Source organism: Colletotrichum chrysophilum (genome assembly GCF_026319265.1).
Source record: "Colletotrichum chrysophilum strain AFK26 chromosome Unknown scaffold_1, whole genome shotgun sequence".
NCBI lineage: Eukaryota > Fungi > Ascomycota > Sordariomycetes > Glomerellales > Glomerellaceae > Colletotrichum > Colletotrichum chrysophilum.
This window is the reverse complement of record NW_026517288.1, coordinates 491,657-515,368: the sequence shown is the minus strand read 5'-3', so window position 1 is coordinate 515,368 and position 23,712 is coordinate 491,657. Positions and strand designations below refer to the sequence as shown.

Below are 23,712 nucleotides of genomic sequence, written 5' to 3'. Positions count from 1 at the left end.
CACACATGGCTCACCTGCATGCCACTACTGTTGGGGGAAAAGACCCTCCCCCCCCCCCTTTTCTTTTCTTCCTTTTCTTCCAGCAAGCCTTGGATGTGAATAGCCGAGAGCGAAGGTTTCCATCCCATTCGACAGGCGCCACAGCCGTGGGGTGCGAGTGCGCGCTTCTGGTGAGAGGCGGATGGCTTTTCCTCCCCACCGCCCCCTCACCGAGCGAACGCCATCTTGCCATCCGTGCAGGACGGGAGCGAATTGACAAGCGTCAGTGCCAAAATCCCTTCCTTCGGGTAGGAGATGATGATCTGTGAGGAAGGAAGTGAGTAAGGAAAGGCCCGCCCGCAGCGGCGTCGGTGCAGAAGAGAATCGGGTGGACTGAATCCCTCCAACGACAAAGGCTGGCATGCTGTTCGATCGGGGCGCGCTGCCGGCGCGAAGGAATTCACCCAGTGCCAGTGTCAAAGTCGTACGTAAACTTGGGGGCCGAATTCGAGGGCGCAGCAGCAACGGCAGCATGCCCATCTTTTTGAGATTGCACCTGGCTGTCGTTGGTCCTCGCGCTGGCCTTGTCCGTCTGAATGCCTGCCGGGGGAAGTTTTCTGCCCACTGAAAAGGACCTTCTGATGCTGTTGGACGTCAGTCCTCATCGCCACCACGGTGGGGAGAGAGAGGTGTTTTTCGACACCCCTGAAGTGAACGCCTGGTCGGCGCCCGTTGGGTCTACCTGGGTTCGAGAGAACAACCTTCTCGATCTGGAACATGTCGCTAATATGACAGAGATTTCACAGACGTATATCACGAGGATGAGAGAGCGGTGACTAGGACGACGAAGACGCGGATGACGGCCGAGACAACGCGGACTTGGATGGCCGAGATGGATAGCAACAGCCAACCCCCGTTGGGACAGACAGACAGGACTCGACTCGAAGAAGACACGCATCCTTGGGGTTTGAAGGCAGCCCATTCAACCTCGTTGAAGGAAGCCATGCCCTGCCCAGTCCGCGCCCTCTCTCTGCAGAACACAATCTTCTTGTTCGTCCTCTCATCCATCCCAGGGCAAGGGGGAGGGGGCGTACCTGCCCCCTTTCCCTCGTTCACCCCAATCGAAAGAGACTCCTGAGTTGGTAATTAGTCTTTCTCCTGTGAATCGACGAATGAGACTGAGATCGCCGGAAACGTCTTTCCCTTTCCCCCTCGTTCACATGAGCCTGCCTAGATGGTTGGCCCAGCAAGAGGACAGCAAAGGAACCAACAGGCCCCCAAGACTCTTTGACTGGAGAGATACAAGTTCGTCGTACACAAAGTAGTCGGAGCAGTAGCAACGAAAGGTCCCAAAAACCCAAAAGAAAAACTTATGCTAGATGAACTATAGACATGTTCCCGTTTCCCACCCCCTTTCTTCCCTCCCTCCCAATCTTCGTGTGAAGTATGTAGTAAATGTTTTCTGCTTTTCCGTTTGAACCACCCCCGAAAGTCTAAACCCTTTTGCTCTCGTTCCCAGCGACATGTGTCTCGTTCTCCGTTTCCCGATTCCGGGAGCGTGTTCCCGGCCCCCTATTTTTCTTTTGAGAGAGGGAATGAGAGGGGGAAGGAGAGGGCATTGATCCCCTTCACACACACACACACAGACACACACACACCCAACCACCTTTACCCCCTGACCGAAAGCTGCTGCTGCTGCTGCTGCGGCAGTCCCAAATCAGCCCACCCAGCGTCTGGCGCTCTTGAACATCCTGATCCACGGACCGAATTCGCCCCAGGCCTCGACCTGCTCCGGGGGAACGTAGCTGCCGACGTCCGCCATGATGGTCCGCTCGGGATGGGGCATGAGGGCGAAGACCCTGCCGTCCCTGCTCCTGACGCCAGCCACGCCGCCAGGGCTGCCGTTCGGGTTATACGGGTAGCTTTCCGCGCCCGCGACGTTGAGGCGGTTGTCGACGTACCTGAGGGGCGCGAGGCCGTCGGCGCCCAGGTCCTCGAGGGCGTTGGGGGAGGAGAAGGAGGCGCGGCCCTCGCCGTGGGACACGGCGATGGGGAAGGAGGAGCCGTCCATGCCGTGGAGGAAGACGGAGGGGTTCGCGGCGCGGGACTCGTCGACCTTGACCATGGCGAAGCGCGCCTCGAACTGCCTGCTGGCGTTCTCGACGAACGTGGGCCAGTTCTCGGTGCCTGGGATGAGCTCCTTGAGGCGGGTGATCATCTGGCAGCCGTTGCAGACGCCGAGGGCGAAGGTGTCGGGGCGCCTGAAGAAGTTCTCAAACTCCTGGCGGGCGTGCTTGTGCTCGAGGATAGACTGCGCCCAGCCCACGCCGGCGCCGAAGACGTCGCCGTACGAGAAGCCGCCGCCTGCCGCGACACCGACGAAGTCCGCCAGCGAGCGGCCCGCGAGGACGTCCGACATGTGCACGTCGATGGGGTCAAAGCCCGCCGCCTTGAAGGCGAAGGCCATCTCCTTGTGGCTGTTGACGCCGACCTCGCGGAGGATGGCGACGCGGGGCGCCTTGCGGACGAGGCTGCCGAGGGTGGCCGTCAGGGGCATGATGTTCTCCTTGGGGTCGAAGGTGAGGTTGTACGACAGGCCCGGGTCGGCCGAGTCGGAGACGGTGGCGTACTCGCTGTCTGCGCACGCTGGGTTGTCTCTCTCCCTCTGCATGGCATACGACGTCCTCGACCACCACTGCTGCATCTGGGCGCGGTCCAAGCTGACGATAGGCGCGACTCCTCCGTAACGAATCGTGAGCGACTGGTCCGACTTGCGCTTGACGACACCGAACTTGCGGATAAGGCCGGGGGGAGGACCGCAGGTGGCGAAGCAGCGCTTGAAGTTGATCTCGTCCTCCTTGCGGACCTGGAAGACGGCGCCGAGCTCCTCATGGAAGAGAGAGGCGAGGATGTCGGAGGCGGAGCCGGACTTGGAGATGCCGTCGAGCATGACGTCGACGCCACAGCGGCCGGCGAACATCATCTCGGCGATGGTGGTCATGAGACCACCATCGGAGACGTCGTGGTAGGCCAGGACGACGCCGCTCTTGTGGAGCTGCTGGAGAGCGTCAAAGTAGTCTGTAATAAGATCCACGTTGCGAACGTCCGGTGACTCGTTTCCAAGCTGTCCAAGTGACTGCGCCAGGGCGGAGCCGCCCATCGCCTTCTTGCCCTCGGCGAGATCGACGTACAGGAGGATCGTCTCGCCGACGTCCTCAACGCGACGGAGCTGGGGCGTCCAGGTGTTGCGGACGTCCTCAACGACAGTGACGGCTGTGATGATAACGGACATGGGAGCAGTCACGCTCTTGGCCTCGCCGGACTCGCGGTCCTTCCAGGACGCCTTCATGGAAGTGGAGTCCTTGCCGACGGGGATGGAGATCTTGAGCTGGGGGCAGAGCTCCATGCCGATGGCCTTGACGGCCTCGTAGAGACCGGCACCCTCGCCGGGGTGGTTGACGGCGGCCATCCAGTTGGCAGAGAGCTTCACGCGGTCCAGGGTGCCGAGGATGTCGGCGGCGCCGAGGTTGAGCAAGCTCTCCGCGACAGCCATGCGAGCAGACGCGGCAGGGGAGATGAGAGCCAGCTGGGGCTTCTCTCCCATGGCCATGACCTCACCAGTGCGGGTGTTGGAACCCAGCTGGAAGGAGGTGGCGGTGACGGCGCAGTCAGCGACCGGTGTCTGCCAGGGGCCGACCATCTGGTCACGGACGGAGAGACCGCCGACTGTCCTGTCACCGATGGTGATGAGGAAGGACTTGGAGCCGACTGCGGGCATGCGGAAGACGCGCTCAGTGGCGGTGGTGATGAGGGCGGCGTCATTGACCGTGCCGCTGATGGCTGCCGTAAGGGCAGAGACGGCGTCGAAGGTGGGCAAGTCGAGTCTGCGAGACTCGACAACACGCTCGAGGCGACGTCCAGGGGGGAAGAGAGCGTTGAAGGGAAGGTCGATGGGCATGGGGTTCTCAGGGGAGTCACGGTCGCTGAGAGTAAGCTTCGCGTTGCCCTCGGCGTCCTTGGCGACGACGGTTCCAACGTCGGAAAAGGGGCAGCGCTCACGACCTGTAGTCGATTAGTTCAAAGTGCTTTGTATGTATATAAGTGTCAACCTACGGCAAATGCTGACGAAGCGGTTAATGTTCTCCTTGTTGACGAGAAGAACGTAACGCTCCTGAGCCTCGTTACACCAAATTTGAAGAGGGCTCATGCTGCTGTCGGCGCTGTGAACCTGGCGAAGCTCGAACTTGCCGCCGAAGCCGGCGTCCTTGACCAGCTCGGGGAGGGCGTTGGACAGACCACCAGCACCGACGTCGTGGATCATGGCAATAGGGTTTTGCTCGCCAAGGGCGGCGCAGGTGTCGATGACCATCTGGGCACGTCGTTCCATCTCGGGGTTGCCACGCTGGACACTGGCGAAGTCCAGCTCGGCGGTATCCTCGTTGGAGGCGCTTGATGAGGCGGCACCTCCACCGAGACCAATGAGCATGGCGGGGCCACCGAGAACAATGGCGTGGGCACCATCGTGAACGTCGCCGAGCTCCTTGAGAGCGTGCTGAGGACGGACAGTTCCGACACCTCCGGCGATCATGATGGGCTTGTGGTAGCCACGCCACTCGGGAGAGTCCTCCTTGCCGACGTTGGTAAGGAGAGTGCGGAAGCAACCAAGCAGGCAGGGTCTTCCGAACTCGTTGTTGAAGCGGGCGCTGCCGATAGGGGCCTCGAGCATGATGTCGAGACTGCTGGCGAAGTGGGCGGGCTTGCCGAGGTCAACCTCCCAAGGGGCGTTCTCGTCAGGGATCAACAGGTCAGAGACCCAGAAACCGCAGAGGCCAGCCTTGGGGGCAGAACCGCGACCAACGGCTCCCTCGTCACGAATCTCACCTCCGGCACCAGTGGCAGCACCAGGGAAAGGAGAGATGGCGGTAGGATGGTTGTGAGTCTCGACCTTGACCAGAACGTGCACCACCTCCTTGGTGAGCTTCCAGCTTCCGGTGGAGTAGTCAGGGGCCCAGAAGCTGGCGGTCTCGCCCTCAAGGACCGCAGCGTTGTCGCTGTAGGCGGAGACGGTGTACTTGGGGTTGGACTTGTGAGTGTTTCTAATCATGCCGAAGAGGGACTCTCCCATCTGGACCTGGTCAATGGTCCAGTTGGCGTTGAACTGCTTGTGGCGGCAGTGCTCCGAGTTGACCTGGGCAAACATGAAGAGCTCCACATCGTGGGGATTGCGGCCAAGACGCTTAAAGACCTCGACGAGGTACTCAATCTCGGACTCGTCCATGGCCAGGCCGAACTGCTTGTTATAAGCCTTGAGGGTGTCGACGGGGTCAGCATCGCCGCCAAAGATATCGACGACTTCCAGGGGATATCTCTGGCCCTCGATGAACATGGCGGAAAGGTCGGGACGAGACAGGCCAATGGTCTCAGTCATGCGGTCGTAGACGACATCCTTGAAGGCGATGTCGTCCTCGGAGACGGGCTGCTCAAAGGTGATTGTGATGGCTCTGCCGCGCTCGATGCGATCAATGTGGTCTGCGAGACCGCACACATGAGTGATGCTGGTACCCTTGGAGGACCAGGGGGAGATGTTCCGCGGGATAACATAGTAAGTCTTTGACGACTCAGTGTTGGCAGCGATCTGGGCGGTGGTCTGGTCAGGAAGACCGAGCCACTTGGTCAGCTTCTGCTGAACAATGAGGTTGTTGTCGCTGTTCTTGAGGTGGACGTAGTACATCCAGATGCCGGCGACGTGGGCGACCTTGTTAGCGACATTGGCGTGCTTGTTGATGCGAGTCTTGAGCTCTTCGGCCTGCTTGGGCGTGTACGCCTCAGCGCCGACGAGGGTAAGAAACTCCATTCTGGCCCGGGTCGGGGTTGCACACGGAGAGCGGCCAGCGATCAATGGGGAATTCTCGCCCGGATTGAGGGTTGGCGACAGAGATAAGTTTTGCAGCATTCTGCGTGACTCTCTCGGCGGCGGCATGGCGGGGTGATCAAAATTTTGGCGGGGCGCCAGATAAACGATAAGGTAGCGTGAAAACGGCGTCGAGAATGGCGGGGCAGTTCTTCATTTTTGTGGCGGTGGAGGTGCATGGTGGGGTTCTTTTTTTCGCAGGACTCACTGATCAAGGAGTGTTCACCTCGAGGAGCAGGAGGAGCCTGACTGAGTCTCTCCAGGTTTGGTGGTCTTGTCCCGCGACAGCTGGGCCCGCTGTGAGGCATCCCCAGGGCCGGGCGGAGGGGCACTGGACTGGACGCATGAATCGTGGCTGGTGGCCCTGAGGTGCGCCGTTGTCGGAACAAATTTGGCAACCAAGTGTGGCTGGTGGGGACATGGTTGGTTCTTTTTTTTGTGAGGGATGAGTGTGTCCCCAAAGGTTATCTTGCTTGGGTGATGGATGAAGGATCAAAATTAAAATCGAAAATAAGATGACAAAACCTCCCGTGTCGCCAGCCTTAGCTTTCCTCTGTATCTCTCTCTCTTGTCCATCTTTACCTGTTTCTGCACTTTAGCTGGCTAGACCTTGCTGCATTAACCAGAACTAGCACTACCGGGCCTGCCATCGCAAAATTTCCATCCGATGGGGCCGAACCGAGCGCAACACTGGAACGCAGCTCCCGTCACAATTTTGCCCAGCGTGCCATTCACTGACTTGCTGGCCCGGGCAGCGACGGTTTTGGCGGTGTCAGCACCTGGTCACGTTGACATGGACGGATACAGTGGAGCTCAGAGCGCCCTGGTGCACGGCGAGCAGCGAAAGTGCCGGCCGCGTCGTAGCGCATCTGGCGCTGTGCGATCGCCCAAGGTTTCGGGTCTCCGGGATGCTCCCACGTCTCCGTGCCCAACAGTCCCGTGCCGTGCCCCCTTACCTACCTTACCTTACCTGCTAAGGAACCTCTTGGTGCGTTCCATTCTGCGGTACTATTTCTACCAACCCTGTCACTTGCCCTCCTAAAACAGCGTAAGAGGGACCAGGCGACGTCAACTGGCACCTGGAAACAAGCAATTCTGGGTGGGAAGCTCGACCTGCACTTGTCTTGGCCCGCATCTGATTGGCTCCCATAAAGTCGCCGTTCTGGATCCCCAATTCAAAAAGATCGGGTTCGACAACTCTGCGACCGCCCGCCCGCCGCGCTGCGCTCCGCTCCTCCCCTTCTTTCTTCTCGACGCGACGGCCCTTCCTTGACCGACATCATTGCATCTCTTTTCTCTTTTGCCATTTTCTTTAGAATCGGTCGGGTGTTTGTCTTTTGCTGAATCTTTAATCCAACCTTGTCGTGTCACAAACCGCCAAGATGATGCACTGGCTGACGTCCTTTGTGACGTCCTTCACGGGCTACCTGGCCCCGATCTTCCTCATCATGTCGCCGGTCCTTTCCTATAGCGACCAGGCCTTGTCGATGCACCGAAACAAGTCGAGCGCCGGTTTCTCTCTGGACATCCCGTTGATCATGCTGGTTGCCTCTCTGCTGAAGTACGTGGGTCCAAGTCCGTCTTCTCCGAACCCAAGCTGACATGCTGGTGCTGCGCAGGATCTTCTACTGGCCCGGGTCACGATTCGACACCGCCCTCCTCGTCCAGGCGATTCTGATGGTTGGCATGCAAGTCATCTTGCTCAAGATTGCGCTGGAACACCGTCTGCCCCCGTCATCCAAGGGTGGAGAGGCCGCGACACCTTTCGCAAACGTCAACGACGGTCCCGTCTTTGGCGCATCGAGACCGTACCACTTTTGGCAGTGGAGGTCGCCCAAGCCGTGAGTCCACAGCCTCGCAAGTGCTGCGCAGAGCTCCGACTAACCAACATCGCAGCTACTGGCAATTCCTGCTGTACTTCTTCATCGCCTTGACCGTCTGCGAACTGCTGCTCTCTCCCGTGCCGGCGATTTACCAGAGTTACTCGGTTTTGATCGGCTACATTGGTCTCTCGGTCGAGGCGACGCTGCCCCTCCCTCAGATCTTTGCGAACGCGCGCTCGCAGTCTTGCAAGGGCTTCCGCTTCTCCGTGCTGGCGAGCTGGCTGATTGGTGACGCCATGAAGATGTTCTGGTTCTTCACCTCGACGACCGAGATCCCCTGGGCCTTCAAGCTGTGCGGCATGTTCCAGGCCTGCTGCGACTCTTTCCTCGGTGTCCAGTACCTCATGTACGGTGACGGCGAGAAGGGCGAGATCAAGGAGCATGCCCTGGGCAATTATCCTCAGTACCCTGCCGGTGTCTATAAGCCGCCTTTGCCCGACCACATTAGCGGTCGCGTCACCCCCACACGGAGGACGTCGTCGCCGTACGGTAAGGAGCTCCGATAATTGAAATGCGTAATTCTGCGTTCGGCTGTATAAATGGTTTCGTTTCCGTCGACATGTATGACCCGCGCGATACGGTGTAGAATCTGCGACATATGGCAAAAGATATGGAAAGTAGCTTAGACAGGGATTAGATAGGGAGTTTCAGGGGCCAAGAGCCCGGGGCCAATTGTAATGCTATGGGAATGCAGGGGTTTTGATGAGAGAGGTGAGCTTGGTTTGCTCTGGAGATGTGTGCAGGCCGTTAACTCGCGTTAGCGACTACCTCTCACGTCACTTTCTGGGCGAGCGTGTGGCATCGCGCATGGCGTAACGACTGTCGTATTGGTTGCCGTTGGTCTGTCTGGATACCCAATTTCATAACTGATTTTTCTAATTCGCATTGGCTTTTCTTTTTCCTTTGCTGTGCTCTTTTCTCTGTCGCTGCCCAGGTATCTTGGTATCTGCCGCTCACCAAAGGTCGCCAATGCTGATGAGTTTCCCAAGCCTCCCAACCTCCTATTTTCCAAGTTGGCCACCCGACTGCCGTACCACTCCATCGTCGACAACCTCCATCTGGCAGTCTCTAGACCCTGGAGCTGTAAGTCCTCAACTTACACCTCAAAAGTCCGCTCGTTGCAAAAGGACTTCGTTTTCATGATACTCGCTTGTCATTGACCTGCCAACGCCCCACAACCTGCTCATTTGTCACTATACCCTGTCTCTCTCTCTTTCTCTTTCTTTACTCGACCGACGACGAAATTTCCCGAATTGTCGACGACCTGCAGGAGCTTTAACGATCCTTTTGCGACGAAATCGAGACATTTCCAACGGTCATATCTCAGACGACGTCGAGGTCTCCACTGGACGGTTCAACTCGATCAGCCTTCATCCCCGTACCCACCTCCGTGGGTATTCCTTGTCTGGTGAAAGAGTTGGTTGTGAGCGCAAGTTCAAGTTCGATTTGAGGCACAGTTGCGAAGAGTCTTGACTAAGGGCTTGTCCTCTCGTGAGGCATCTTAAACAACGTGGCCGGGACGGGTCTAAATTAGACTGAGGTTCCATCGGGAGCTAAGAGGTAAGTTGCTTTGCACTTCTCTTATGGTCGATGTCTTTAAGATGCGCCATGTCTCCTTCTGTTGTACATCCTATTACACTCTGCCCAAGTCTGTAGCTGCTATGATCTCCTTTGTATGGAAGCTTTATGGCCGCCCCAAACATCATCTGCTCGGAGACAAATCCGGAGATGAGGGTAGTGTATCTTCTCAAGCTTCTCTGTGCACGAGACTCATCTCATGATCTATGGGGAGGCGCGGACGAGCATAGGATCCATCGTGTACTAGGCATAAAGCATCGCCAAGCAAGCGCCCTCGTCAACACCACAGTACCTGCCGTTCTCGAAATAAGACGTTCGAAAGCGCCTGCCCTGAAGTCTTCTGCTTGCCTATCTTTGGGATATAAGTTCGGCTTCACTCTCTCCTCTTTTGCTTCCTTCACAACCAAACACACCCATCATCATCAACTGATTTTGAAACTGACACAACCTCACCTAGCCCAACACATCTTATCCATTAAAGCTTGTCTTTCTTTCCTACCATTCTCCTTGAATACCGTGTTTCAACGCCATCTTGGTAAGTCTATTGGTCCGGATCAGTCGTGGTCCTCGTCCTGCGTGAGCCACGACCCACCGTTGTCTCTTCCCTTGCCCAGCTTCATCGCCGAGTTCCTGCCCTCTACATGAGCACCTTCCCTCACACGACTCCTACTAGCCTCAACTTCCATCCCCAATCCAACTTCCAACACCTACCTTCATCAAATACACAAAGGCTTACCATCACTCAGCACACCCAGCGCCTATTCAACCATCGCAGCCTTACCGAGTCAACCTCAAGGCACCAGTCATTTACCAAAAGCACTATAACTTCTCACTTAAGAGACTACTCTTTCCTTAATCCTGCCAGTGAGTACGCAGAACTTCTCCCCATACAATTTTTGCCCACCGCACCTTCTCTGTACTCCTTCCCTTCCTCTTACCTAAGAGCTTCCATTCGTTCCCTTTCTCCTCCACCTCTACCACGACTACCTCACCTCACCTCTCAACACAGCCCACCCGCCGGTCCATCACTAACCTTCTCCACCCTCAATATTTTTAGCGGAGAGTGCGACTGACATAGCAACTGCCCTGCATCAGACAAGACATCAACATGGCTCCCGTCACTTCCAAGACGAACTTCAAGACCTACGACGCTCAGGCTCGCCTGCTGCGCGCCATCGTCGCTGCTCACCCCGAGGTGAAGTGGAACTACAAGGGTAAGTGCGACCTCTCGACTTCTTCTTACTTGTATTTTTATCTTGGTTTCCTTGTCTTTTTCATTCGTGGTCTGGCGTCTCTGACGTCTGGAAGATATCGCCGAGCACTTTGGGTCCGACATGACGGAGTACGCGGCTCAACACCGTTTCCGCGCCCTCAAGAATCACTCAAAGGTAATCAAGGATGCAGTCGCGTCGGGAATGGACTGTATTCATATCCCAGCAGATCTTCCCAAAGATGCCAGGGGTAAGACGTGTTTTTGGTTGCTGTCGACTTCGTTCATGTTCTTTCATCGCCAACCTGTGAGTCCTGATGCTAATCCCTGAATAGACATCGCCAAGTTCTTCGGCGAGTCGACTGCCGACGGCATTCAGTTCCAGTTCCGGGGCATCAAGAAGGATGCTGAGTCTCTCAAGCAGACCGCCAACAGCGGCGGGAACCCAGCCACGGCCTTGAACCTCTCTGGCGCCGGCCCCTCCAGCGCTGCTTCGACCCCGCGCAAGGCCACTCCTTCGAAGCGCCTTGCCTCCGGTGGCGGCCGCTCGACTGTCAAGAAGGCCAAGCCCATCAAGCTCCAGCCGTTGAGTGACGAGGAGGATGACGAGGGTGGTGACGACGTCGATTATAACGCACTCGAGGACACCCCCTCCAAGTCGCGGGTCCGCGACCACGTCCTCGACGGCCGCATCGGCAAGACCACTCCCAGTCGCCGCAGCAACACCCCCAGCCGCGCCGCTACCATCGCCGCTGCTACCAACAAAAGCAACGTTGCTGCGGTCGACTTGACCACCTCTGACAGCGAGGTCAACACCCCTGACAACGCCCCGGCTTACGAGGCCCCGGCTCCTGTCAACTCGAAGCCCGCTTTCATGGCGCAGTCATTCGAGCAGCCGGTCGTCTCCCAGCCTGCCGTTCAGCCTGCCACTGACGTCTTCGCGTCCCAGCACAGCTTCTCCCAGCAGGCGGACGACAGCTTCTACTTCAACCCCGAGCCCCAGGACGCCATGCCCAGCTTCGTTGTCAGCGAGATGGCCAGCTTCGACCAGGGTCTCTTTGGCAGCAATTACATGGACAACAACGATGGTGAGATCTAGGATGGCGGGTAACAGGGAGAACCAAGGACGGCGGGCGGATTCGGATTTGCTTTCGAGCCTTCTAGATTTGCTTTATGAATTCCCTTCTCTCTCAGGATCTCGGGAAGCTTGGCGTTGGGAAGGTATCCCTAGGACGGGAAACACATGTACATTAGATGATTGACACGATTGACAGATAGTCAATCTCCCCACAAGGCTTGATACGTGGGAAGCATTCAACAAACTGAGATACCATGGCAATAGGCCATCATGATTTACACTTCTGCCATCCTCATGCGTGTGATGTTGCTATGCAATATGAAAAATGTAATGACGGGTATCTCCTTTTAATTCGCTGCTGTCTACAGAGTGCGCCCGTCCGACCCCCCTCCTTTTTTACTGGTATTTACTTCTGACCCTAAAAGACACTCAAATCTCCTTCTCACCGCTGAGCAACTTCCACAGTGCGTCCCTCTCGACAAAGTCGTGGTGGATGATGTTGACCAACCAGTACTCGGAGCGTATTCTCTCCAACAGGGCCTCGCTCTCGCTGCCCTTGCCGTAGACCTTGGCCCACTCGCCCCAGATCTTGAACGCCTCCTCGGCCCAGGCGCGGAAGCTGACCTCCTCGATGATGGTGGGCGTGATGATCTCCTTGCCGGGGAAGACGCCCCACGTAACGGCGTTGGTGCTCGTCTCGGTGCCCTCGAGGACGAGGCCGCCGCTCGAGTCGGACGAGACGAAGTCGCCGGCGGCGTTGGCGGCGTAGAAGCAGATGGACTTGTCCTTGACCTCGTTCAGGCGCGCGACGAGGCCGGCCCAGTCGGCCGAGGGGAGGAAGAACTCGACAAAGGACTTTTGGAAGACGAAGCCGTGCTGCGGGCCCCAGCCGAAGGTCGGGTCGCGCGAGGGGATGCCGTTCACGGCGGGCTGGGAGGCGACGGTCCACCAGCCGCGGGAGTTGAGCTCGAGGAGCTCCTGCTGGATGATGTTGGACTCCGGGAGGAGCTCCTCCTCGCTCCAGGGGATGGCGCTGAGCTGGCCCTTGATGTGGCGGATGAAGAGGTTGTTGATGTCCTGGACGGTCTTGGGCGTGCCCCAGAGGCCGACGGCCTGGGTCACGGACATGTGCAGGCTGACGCCGTAGCCGTCGATCTCGCCGTAGGCCGGGGAGCGGGCGTCACCCCAGCGGCCGTTGGGGAAGTCGTCCCAGGTGGCCTCGCGGCCGAGGACGCCCTCGCCTTCTGAGATGGCGAGGGTGTTGGCGCGGGTGTTTACGGGCTCCGCGGAGAGGGAGGCGGCTGTGGTCTCGTAGGCGGGATTTGAGGCCGAGGAGACGATGACGCGGTTGTGGGGGTCGGAGCCGATGGAGGAGGCGCGGCGGTTGGAGTTGGAGAGGGCGCGGGGGACGGCGGACATGGGGTTGAGGCCGTTGAGCTGGACGGTGGGCACGACGGCGGCGCCGCCGACGGCATCGTCGATGATGGCGGACTCGTTGTCGTCGTCTGCGTGCTCCGGGATGAGGCCCGTCCTCTCGAGGATGAAGGAGACGGCCTTTTCGAGGTTGAGGGTGTAGAAGTGGAAGCCCTTGGGGCCGGGGGTCCTGCTCTTGACCTCCTTGACTTGCTCCACGAGCTCGCTGAGAATGTCGACGCCGACGCGCTTGACCTTTTCGTCGTCGCCCTTGGCCGCGTCGAGGCGGGCCATGAGGGCGTCTGGGACCTTGGCGTGGCTGAGCTTGGTGGTGCGCTTGATCATCTGGTAGCTCTGGATGGGCATGAGTCCGGGCAGGAGGGGAATGGTCTTGAAGGCGCCACTGGGGTGCTCGCGAAGCACCTTCTCAAAGTTGTCGTAAGCCTTGATGTCGAAGAAGAGCTGGGTCATGATGAAGTCGGCGCCGGCCTGGACCTTGTCGACAAGGTAGGGCAGGTCGTGCTCGAAGCTCTGGCCGAGGGGGTGGCTCTCATCGGCGTGGCCCTCGGGGTAGGCGGCAACTCCTATGCAGAAGTAATCGCCGTACTTCTTCCTGATGTACTTGACCAGGTCGATGGCCCAGACGAAGTCGTCCATGTCCTCGACATCGGAGTCCTCGGCGGTGCGGTACTCACTCTTGCGTGGGGGATCACCTCGTAGGGCGAGAATGTTGCGGATACCAAGTGCCTTTGCGTCTTCGAGGGCCTTATCGATGAGCTTGCGGCTCATGTTGGTGCACGTCAGGTGAAGGCAGGTCGTGAGACCCAGCTCGCGCTGGCAGATCTCGGCCAGCTCAAGGGACTTTTGTGAGGTTGAACCGCCGGCGCCCCAGGTCACGTTGACGAAGAGAGGGCGCAGGGCCCTTTCCATTCTGTCCAGACGGTCGCGGAGGTTGGAGAAACCCATGACGGTCTTGGGCGGGAAGAACTCGAGGGAAAAGTAGTTGGCATCTGCCGGCAGGGCGGCGATCTTGTCCGTTATCTTGTCCATCTTGAGCGTGGTAGCTGTGCGTATTCCGATATTGTTGAGGCGATAAGTGGTCAATTGGAACTTCTGACCTTCTGCGACTCCTACGTCGGAGAAGAGAGCCCTCAGCTGAAAATCTGGGGTCGTGTGCCGTTGATATCAGACCTCGGTGGAGGGGTAAGGCGGGGTGCTCAGCGGGTGAGTCTGAGAATTTGCCCGAGACACCTGATAGACCAAGTGACGTGCGTAGAGACAGCAACTGAGAGACAAAAAAGGTGTCTGGGGTGCGACGAGCTCAACGGTGGAAGCCGCTCTGGTCTGGATAGACTTGAATGCTACCTTATTGGTCTGTTTGCGCTGTCGTCATTCCTTAGCACAAAAGGCGTATCCACGAAGATATTGAAAGACATTTGAGCGATGGCGGGGCAGTTCGCTTTAAGGAGATCGGTGCGCATACTGTGACCGCAACTTCAGATGACACATCCGCAGGGCGGTGAAGCCGGTACACAGTGTCTAAGCCGGCCCCTAACGGTTTTTAGTTCTTCCGTGCTAGTTGCTGGGCTGTCCCTGGCTGTTACACCTTGGAGAAAACCCCCTTTATTAACAAAAGATGGTGAGAAAAGGGGGAAACTAATATCTCGTGTGGTCATGTCCGGTCGCATAGCTGGTCTTATCATGGTCGAGAGACGGCAGGGCCCTGCAGGCAAACACCAAGTACGATCTCGTCCGTCTGCATGGGCTGGTCCAACAGTGTGATACCCCAAGACGATTTGTCCCAGGGGTGCGAGGGACAGATGACGTTCCCCTGCAGGTCCGCCCTACCCTCCGGAATTTTAGTGGCAGAGGACCCTGCAGGGATTCTGGGCGCCATTCCGAGAGCTCTCCGTTTTTGATGGAGCTCGGCTTGCAGGTGCAAACGCGGTCACCTTCCCTTCCACAAACCCCACGATAGCGTGACAGCGGCGGATGACTACAACCTCGCCGACCTTATTTCAACACCGACGTCGTCAATTGGCCATGACACAACCGTCGCGATGCAACTGATCCACGCAAGACACATTGGCCGCGTGTGGCCTGCTCGGGCCGTAGCGACATTCGCAAAAACTGCGCGAGCTTCACCATCCTTGGCATACCGACACCCGCAGCCCTTCGCGAGCCCATGCTTGGCTGCCGCCGCCCAGAGACGAGGTCTTGTCGACCTTCCTGCTCTGGACAAGAAATGGCGCCAGCAGTGGCAGACGTCGAAGTCTGCCGCAGACGATGCAGATTCTAGCAAGCCGAGCAAATACGTCCTGCCCATGTTTCCGTACCCTTCAGGCACCTTGCACATGGGCCATTTCCGAGTCTACACGATTGCCGATGTTCTCTCCCGATACCATACAATGAAAGGCTCCAGGGTCATGCTACCCATGGGCTGGGATGCCTTTGGACTTCCCGCGGAGAACGCTGCCATTGAACGTGGTATTGACCCCGCCATTTGGACCAAAAGCAATATTTCAAAGATGAAGGAGCAACTGGAAATCATGAACGGCACTTGGAACTGGGAAAGGGTTTGTTAATCAAATTCGTCGTTCGGTTCCAAGTCTGACTTAACGTCTTGCAGGAAATCGCCACCTGCGACCCCGAATTCTACAAGCACACCCAGAAGCTCTTCTTGATGATGCTGGACCGCGGTCTCGCCTACCAGGACGAGGCCGAGGTCAACTACGACCCGGTCGACATGACGGTTCTTGCGAACGAACAAGTGGATGCGAACGGATGTTCCTGGAGATCAGGCGCCAAGGTTGAGAAACGCAAGCTGAAGCAGTGGTTCTTCCGCATCTCCGAGTTCAGAGAATCCTTGTTAAACGATCTGGAAACCCTTGCCAAGGACGAGGCTTGGCCTGAGAGAGTTCTTGCTCAGCAAAAGAACTGGCTGGGCAAGTCGACGGGCGCAACTATCAAGTTTCCCATCCTGGCCATGGGTTCTGACATCCACGCCAGCATCGAGATCTTCACCACAAGACCTGACACCCTATTTGGGGTTCAATATGTCGCCTTGGCTTCTACTCACCCGATGGTCGCTTCTTTGGCCAAGGGTGACCCCGAGTTGCAGGCTTTTCTGGATACTCTTCCAGGACTGCCGAAGGACTCCAAGGTTGGCTACCTCCTTCCTCACGTCAGGGCTATCAACCCGCTGGCCTACCACGAACAGACCCCCGATGCCACGAAGGCATCTATCCCGGTCTATGTGGCGCCATACGTGCTCGGGGACTATGGTGAAGGAGCCGTTATGGGCGTGCCTGGCCATGATCTGCGAGACAATGCTTTCTGGAAGGAGCATCACTACGACGAACCTGTGAGGTTCGTTTTGGCGGCATCTGAGGATGAGTCGACGTCCGCAATGGTAAATGATCCATTTGTTGAGCATGGAGTCATGACAGCGAATAGCGGTCTTTTCAAGGGCAAGTCATCCGAGGAGGCTGGTCGTATGTTGGTCGGCATCCTCGAGGCATCAGAACTGGCGAAGCCCGTTGAGAAATGGAGGTTGAGAGATTGGCTCATCAGCCGTCAGCGATACTGGGGAACCCCCATTCCGGTTATTCACTGTGGCTCCTGTGGCCCGGTCCCTGTTCCTGACGACCAGCTTCCGGTCAAACTGCCCCAAGTTGATGAACACTGGGCGAACGGAAAGCCCGGAAACCCATTGGAAAGAGCCGATGACTGGGTTAACACCAGCTGTCCCAAGTGTGGCGGTGAGGCCAAGCGAGATACTGACACCATGGACACTTTCGTCGACTCAAGTTGGTACTATGCTCGCTTTACGGACCCTCACAATGACAAGGAGCCTTTCTCGGTTGAGGCCGCAAAGCAGATGCCTGTCGACTTGTACCTTGGCGGCGTTGAACACGCCATCTTGCATCTGCTCTATGCCAGATTCTTCTACAAATTTCTGGCTACAACTCCTCTCTTCCCAGCTTCGGAGGAGGGCGCAGTTCACGAGCCTTTTTCCCGACTGATCACCCAGGGCATGGTACACGGCGAGACCTTCACCGATCCGAAGACTGGAAAGATCCTGAAGCCGGACGAGGTTGACTTGAAGGACCGCTCCACCCCGAAGGTGATCGCCACAGGCGAGACGGCGAATGTGTCCTATGAGAAGATGTCCAAGTCCAAGTACAACGGAGTTGACCCGACGCAGTTTGTCGCCAAGCACGGCGCGGATTCCACGCGAGCCCACATGCTCTTCCAGGCGCCTGTTGACGAAGTCCTGAACTGGGACGAGAGCAAGATCAGCGGTGTCACACGATGGCTCCAGAGGCTGCATGACCATGCTGAGAAAATTCAAAAGTCAATTACTGAGGTCGAAGGAACCTCTGTCAAGGTGTATCTCGAGGAGCGCTCAAAGAACTTGGGATCTTTGAGTGCTAGTGAACTGGTCACCTGGGATGCGGACATTCAAACCTGGAGAGCTGTCCAAGGGACCATTGACTCTGTCACACAATCTTACGAGACGGTATTCTCCTTGAATACGGTCATTTCGGACCTTATGGGCCTGACCAAGACTCTGCTCGACAACACGGTTGCAAGCCCACTGATCCAGAGAGAGGCACTGTCCACACTCCTGCGGTTGACAGCCCCTGTCACACCCGCATTTGCGGAAGAATGCTGGAGCATTCTTTACCCTGATGCTGGCTCTATCTTCCGGTCGTCTTTCCCCGTGAAGGACGACACCGAGTCGCTGCTGACACCCCGTAAGCAGCCCGTAGCTATCCAGATTAACGGCAAGCTGCGTGGTGTCGCGGAGATTCCCTCCCCTCCGTCTGATCTGGAGGGTGATGCATTGAAGGACTGGATGTTGGCGGAGGTTTTGAAGTCTGATGAGGGCAAGGCCAAGTTCTCGAGCGGCCCGCTTGACATCAGGTCTCCAAAGAGGGTCATTGTCGCTAGGGGTGGCAAGACGATGAACTTTGTAGTCTAGAGGTGTAAAGACATGATACCCGGCGCTTGTAAAACGTAGAAATACAGTAAAACATCACTCCCAGATCTCGTCAGTGTGGAATGGTGACTTGATGCGTTAAGCCGACTCGCGCTCGGTTGGTGCCTTGCCCCATGTACGCATCCCGCATTGCAGTTTGAGGAATCAACCTCCCCAGCATTACTATACATACCCCCAGAACAAGAACCCGTTTTATTTGGGAACAAAAACTTGAGGTAAGAAAATTCCCTGTCTTCGGTCTTTACTATTTAACCACAGATCCTGTCGCCCAAATGTCTACATTCGAGACTCTATCTCTGCTCTCCCTTCCCATGTTCATGTCTATACTCCTCTGTGCGCCATGTCTCGTAATCGTCTATCATCTACGTCATTCCTCATAAGATCTTTGTAACAGCCAGCTCACCCTCCCCTCCCTCAACCTCCAAGAAAGACCCCGTCTCCAGCTTCTTCTTCCACTTTGCGCTCTCGTAGCGTCCTAGGATCATCGTCATGCGCAGCAATGCGCCCTCGCTCGAAGCGTGCTCGGCCCCGCCCTCGGAAATGGGCGTAAACGTCCACCTCCCAAACGCCCAGTTTAGGATGTACCGCCCCTGCGGGTGCGGCGGCGTGGGAGCGGCATCGTCCTCGTCGGAGCCCCTCACGGTGGACGACGCCGTCAGCACCGCCTTGATGCGGTACACCTCCTCCTTGGGCGCCGCGCGCAGCAGGTCCTGCAGCTTCTCGGAGTTGACCGCCGCGCTCTTGGGGCCCTTCAGCTCCACCGACAGCACCTCGACCTCCGTCTGGTGGTCGTGTGCGTGCTTCTCCCCGTTGTGCTCGTGGTCGTGGTCCTTGGCCGCCGCGCCGTCCTCCGTCAGCCCCTGCGCCAGCCCGCCGTCGACGCCGAAGACGAGGTCGGCTCCGACCCAGCCCTTGCGGCTCTTGACCCACGGTATCTCGATCTCGAGGTCGCCGACGCGGTCGAGGACCTCGTCGAAGCGGTCCTCGGAGCAGAGCTCCCACTTGTTGAAGACGATGAGGTCGGTGTACTTTGCCTGGATGCGCGCGGTGTAGCTCGTGTCCTCGTAGCCCTTCCAGTTCTCGGTGTCGATGACGCTGATGACGCCGTCAAGGACGTAGTTGCCGGTCTCGTGGGCGAGGCGGTTGACCTCGAGGGCGAGGGTGGCGGGGAAGGCGGAGCCCGAGGTCTCGACGACGATGCGGTCGGGGCGGACGATGGCGTGCAGCTCCTCGAGGGCGGTGCTGAGCTGGCCGACGAGGTTGCAGCAGATGCAGCCGTTGAGAAGCTCCTGCACGCCCGAGATGGCGTTGGAGGACGCGAGCTGGGAGTCGACGGCCAGGTCGCCGAACTCGTTCTTGAGCAGGGCGAGCTTGTAGTCCGGGTTCTGGGCCTTGAGCTGCGGGAGGAGGTTGAGGATCAGCGTCGTCTTGCCGGAGCCGAGGAAGCCGGTGATGATTGTGATTGGGATGGGAGCCATCTTTAGGGAGCGTGGTTGCGCCGTCGCAAAAGTCAAAAGAAAAAGAAAAAAGTCCAGTGGGTAGGTTGGGATGAACGGTCAGATCACCATTGAAGAAAATGCCGCCGCGAAAGGGACCGGGCCACTCGAGCGGAATGGAGGGGCAGAAGAGCGATAAGAAGCCGATAAGAGCCGATAAGGAAGCTTCCAGCGACGTAATAAGGTTATCTTAGCGGGACAGCCAAGGGGACTGCAGTGCCGAGCTAGGCGGTTTGACGTCATTGGCCCCAGATTGCGGAGGCGCCCTTCTTACCTCACACCATGCGCCGCACCTGTTTTGCTGGCTTGCACAACGCAGAACCAAGCAAACCGGGCTCCCTAACGGATACCTAGCAGTGCTAGCATAGACGGACGGCAACAAAGCTCCGAGTGCTAAGTAAAGGCCCAGTCCAGCCCCAGGATCGAAGGCATCGGTCCCCATCAATCAAGCACGACAGGCCAAGCTGCAAGCCCACCCGGCCGCCCAGACTTATGATCACATAGCTCGGCACCGGGACGCGCGTTTTGGTAGCTGAACCTGCATCTGGTCAGGCTCTCTGTCTATCCCCCGTCACCCACGTTGTTGCATCACCGTCCGTCACCCTATCAGGCTTACCTATTTAGTAGAAGCAGCCCTTCCCACCCCGCGCACCTCCCAGTCCCCAGCCCTGCCAGGCGTATTCTTTCCTCCTTATTACTTGCCCGTCGACCCAATTCTTCGCTCTTAGCCTCTTTGATGCTTGTTGCTCCGCCACATTGACGAAAACTCAATTGCGACGCCTGCTACTTCTGTATACCTGGTCCGAAAACTGTCCCTACCGTCCCTCCCACCTCTCGCGAAATCCTTCCCATCCGTATCCCAAAGCTCCATACCTCCCTCGCTCAGCCTTACCGACGACGACAGCTGGCACGTGAGCGTATTCTCCTCCCTCACCCGCTTTTGACACTTTCCGTCTGTCCACATTGTCACCATGTCCGCCCAGCCAAATACCAAGTTCGCTCCCGCTCCCAAAACGACGGTCAACGGCCGCGAGATGAGCTTCAAGGAGCAGCTGGACCAAGCGGCGCACGACGCGCGAGAACCCGACGAGCCGCCGAAGCAGAACCCGATCATCGAGAAAGGTGGGTGCCCAATTGCCAGCATCGTCACGACACCCTCTCCTCTGTCTCTGTCCCTGCCCAATCCTCATACAGCATCCACTACAGCCACGAACACCAACAGCACCACCTGTTTTCTTTTGTCCGGTGCGGTATAGCTCATGCAGACATTCCACAAAAGTGACACAGTACATTCCAGCCGCCGCCAAGATCCTCGGCAACCCGCCAGAGGAGAAGGAGGAAAAGATCTCGCGCCCGGGCATCCCTGGCCCCCCGGAACGACCGTACAACGACGCGCAGGTGGAGGAGTTTATCCGGCAGCAGCACCGCAGCAAGGGAGAGGACGGCATGCTGGAATGAAGAGAGCGAACTTTGCAGAGCAGGCTGAATGAATCAGGGGAAACTCGTTTGGCGTTTTCGTTTTCTTTTTTGGGGAATTTCTCCGCCCTCACACTCGCAAGGAGGACACTTTGACCAAACCGGAAGGGGGAAAAGCCCTCGCCCTCCCTAACGTCATCCCATCCGTCATGTCAAAAGCTCTTGGCGACAGGTGAGGATCAAAGCGCGGACGAACACCCCTTCTACACTCGCAACTTTCATGAGAAATGACACAAACATCAACCCGTATTCACCCAAATTGGATCACGGGGAAGGTCGATAGCACACAGCAGGAGGGGCTCACGAACAAAACACCCTAGGAAACCTGTATTCGTACTCAATCTAAAATCGTTCAATTGATGAAAACGCGACACCCGAGGGTCCCATTGTCCCGCCTATGTCCAACTCCGCTTGGTTGGGGCAGAATCTGTAGTACTGCCACCAAATGCCGCCAATTAGTAACAGAAAAACAACTTATGCGAAAACGTTCAGGAAGGATAAAATGAGGTCTTTCTATTTTTCTCCATGCGAGCGAGAAAAAGTTGAAGAACAAAGGAAGAGCAAGCAACATCCCCTAATCGTATGCCCAGGTACATGCTTCATTCCCTCCCCCTTTTATGATCTTGTCTTTGGTCGTGAAGGAATTAGATTAGTCGTGGAAATGTGTGTGTGTGAGAGAGAGGTGGCGGCGAAACTTAAGCAAAAACGGTGAAGCCGGCGGCCATTGCGATACCGCAAAGGAGGCCGAGGCTCTGCTTGAGGGACGGTGCCGAGGCAACGACGACGGTTGAGGGCTTGCCGGTGCCGGGAGCGGTGGGGTTGGCGCCGGGAGCACCGCCGGCGGGGACGGAAGCACCGGGCTGTTGGCCGGCACCGGATTGGCCAGCGCCAGTACCAGGAGCACCTCCGGGAGTACCAGGAGCGCCACCGGGGGTACCAGGGCCACCGCCAGGAGTGCCAGGAGTGCCAGGAGCGCCGCCGGGGGTGCCAGGCGAGCCGGGAGAGCCAGGAGCGCCGCCAGGGGTACCAGGGGATCCAGGAGAGCCAGGGGTACCAGGCTGTCCGGGAGTGCCAGGCGTGCCGGGGGTGCCGGGAGTGCCAGGAGTACCAGGGGCACCAGAGGCACCGGGGGCGGCGGGGAGAACGCTGTAGTCGCCGTAGCTGCCATAGACACCGTAGCCGGGGGCGGAGCCACCAGTGCCAGTCTGGCCAGGAGCACCGCCGGGAGCGCCAGGGGCGCCGGGAGCACCAGGAGCTCCAGGAGCTCCAGGGGCGCCGGAAGCACCAGGGCCAGCGGGGCCACCTCCGGGAGCACCAGAAGCGCCGGGGCCAGCGGGGCCGCCGCCAGGAGCACCAGGACCGCCGGGGCCGCCCTGCTGCTGGTTGCCAGTGCCGTAGGAGCCGTAGCCTCCGTACACGCCGTAGGGAGCGGCGGTGATGACGGGCATGTTGTTGGCGGTGACACCGTTACCGTTGATGACGACTCCGCCGGTCATGGACGGGGCCGGGCAGATGATGGGAATGGTCTTCTGGGCGCAAGGCTCGCAGTAGACGGTGGTGGGGACGAAGCACGGGGGAATGTCGTGGGTCTTGTACTCCCATGGGTAGCCGGAGCACACCTCGGTGATGGTGTAAGTGGCCGTCCATGAGGTGGTCGGGTTGGCGGCGAGGGCGGTGGTGGTGTACACGGTGGTGTAGACGTTGCTGGTCACCGTCACCGTGGCCGGGATGGGGTCACAGGTGACGAAGGCGGAGCTGGTGAGTTGGCCGACACTTTGGAATAGAGATTAGTATAAGTGGTGGGAGCTCGTGTGAAGAAGAGTGATGACAAACCTCATTTTTGCGGTTGTTCCTGTACGAGCTCTGGGAAGTTGTCTGTTGGATTGGCAGGGGTGTTTGAGGCGGGCGGATTAGGTTGATGAGCGAGAGGAGAGCGGGATTGAGCTGTACGAAACGAGCGACAGACAGGATATCCTGCAAGGGGAACGAATGTGAGGGGACAGAGTCCAACGAGTGTACTGGGTGGGCGAGAGAGAGTTCTTCGGCGGGCGGAAGACCTGGGGGGGTTGAGAGAACTGGGGAGGAGAGAACTAATCTGAGAGATGGGCAGGATGAAGCACGGCTTGCCTCGTCTTATAGAGAAGACAGACAGCGAAGGGCAATGTTGCCGGGCTTGGGCGAGGCGCCCAACACACGGGAGCCTGGGCCCCTGGGTGACTGTCCTCATCGCACGAAAGCAAGCAGAGGGAGGGAATGGGGGGACATTGCGATGCATTCCTCAGTCCGGGGCCGGACGGGACAATGGGAGATGATGGGTCCAGAGGAGCGACGTTGGGATACTGGACGAACGGTGCTCGAGAGATGTGAGTGATATGTTTTCACATTCGAATATGGACGTTGGAGAGGAGGCAGGTCAGTCAACGACGGCAACAAGATCCCATCTTCAGATACTCCATCTCGAGCGAGTTGAAGAAGGTTCAACACACATCACCACCATGGCGGCGGCAGGTCCAACAGGGAAACGGGGAGGCGGGTGCCAGGTGAGACTGGACGGTGCGGTGCCTTGGACCTGACGCGGAACTGCGTGCTTGGAGCAACGGCGCAAGAATGTTCTCAGGGGCCAAGACATGTGGCATCGTTGCACTCTCAACGACAGGGCCGTCCGCTCCCAGAAACGACAAGC

The 23,712-nt window shown here is 57.9% G+C and overlaps 8 protein-coding genes across 8 annotated transcripts; 4 read left to right on the top strand and 4 right to left on the bottom strand.

Moving 5' to 3' along the window:
- Window positions 1-1,696: 1,696 nt before the first annotated feature.
- On the bottom strand, window positions 1,697-5,833 carry COL26b_000141 (uncharacterized protein; the record flags this gene model as incomplete). Its single annotated transcript, XM_053173112.1, has 2 exons — window positions 1,697-4,041; window positions 4,093-5,833. 2 exons carry the CDS (start codon window positions 5,831-5,833, stop codon window positions 1,697-1,699), a joined length of 4,086 nt encoding a protein of 1,361 aa, XP_053042818.1.
- A 1,439-nt stretch (window positions 5,834-7,272) lies between these two features.
- Window positions 7,273-8,279, top strand: COL26b_000140 (uncharacterized protein; the record flags this gene model as incomplete). The annotated part of the gene is made up of 3 exons (XM_053173111.1): window positions 7,273-7,451; window positions 7,510-7,731; window positions 7,787-8,279. The coding sequence occupies 3 exons, from the start codon at window positions 7,273-7,275 to the stop codon at window positions 8,277-8,279; spliced, it is 894 nt and encodes a 297-aa protein (XP_053042817.1).
- A 2,180-nt stretch (window positions 8,280-10,459) lies between these two features.
- On the top strand, window positions 10,460-11,660 carry COL26b_000139 (uncharacterized protein; the record flags this gene model as incomplete). The annotated part of the gene is made up of 3 exons (XM_053173110.1): window positions 10,460-10,565; window positions 10,660-10,812; window positions 10,897-11,660. The coding sequence occupies 3 exons, from the start codon at window positions 10,460-10,462 to the stop codon at window positions 11,658-11,660; spliced, it is 1,023 nt and encodes a 340-aa protein (XP_053042816.1).
- Window positions 11,661-12,068: 408 nt separating this feature from the next.
- COL26b_000138 (uncharacterized protein) lies at window positions 12,069-14,102 on the bottom strand (the record flags this gene model as incomplete). The annotated part of the gene is made up of 1 exon (XM_053173109.1): window positions 12,069-14,102. One exon carries the CDS (start codon window positions 14,100-14,102, stop codon window positions 12,069-12,071), a length of 2,034 nt encoding a protein of 677 aa, XP_053042815.1.
- A 1,010-nt stretch (window positions 14,103-15,112) lies between these two features.
- On the top strand, window positions 15,113-18,039 carry LEU5 (coenzyme A transporter; the record flags this gene model as incomplete). Its single annotated transcript, XM_053173108.1, has 2 exons — window positions 15,113-15,628; window positions 15,682-18,039. The coding sequence occupies 2 exons, from the start codon at window positions 15,113-15,115 to the stop codon at window positions 18,037-18,039; spliced, it is 2,874 nt and encodes a 957-aa protein (XP_053042814.1).
- A 392-nt stretch (window positions 18,040-18,431) lies between these two features.
- COL26b_000136 (uncharacterized protein) lies at window positions 18,432-19,535 on the bottom strand (the record flags this gene model as incomplete). Its single annotated transcript, XM_053173107.1, has 1 exon — window positions 18,432-19,535. One exon carries the CDS (start codon window positions 19,533-19,535, stop codon window positions 18,432-18,434), a length of 1,104 nt encoding a protein of 367 aa, XP_053042813.1.
- A 989-nt stretch (window positions 19,536-20,524) lies between these two features.
- COL26b_000135 (uncharacterized protein) lies at window positions 20,525-21,011 on the top strand (the record flags this gene model as incomplete). Its single annotated transcript, XM_053173106.1, has 2 exons — window positions 20,525-20,675; window positions 20,851-21,011. 2 exons carry the CDS (start codon window positions 20,525-20,527, stop codon window positions 21,009-21,011), a joined length of 312 nt encoding a protein of 103 aa, XP_053042812.1.
- Window positions 21,012-21,724: 713 nt separating this feature from the next.
- COL26b_000134 (uncharacterized protein) lies at window positions 21,725-22,867 on the bottom strand (the record flags this gene model as incomplete). Its single annotated transcript, XM_053173105.1, has 2 exons — window positions 21,725-22,802; window positions 22,863-22,867. The coding sequence occupies 2 exons, from the start codon at window positions 22,865-22,867 to the stop codon at window positions 21,725-21,727; spliced, it is 1,083 nt and encodes a 360-aa protein (XP_053042811.1).
- Window positions 22,868-23,712: the final 845 nt, after the last annotated feature.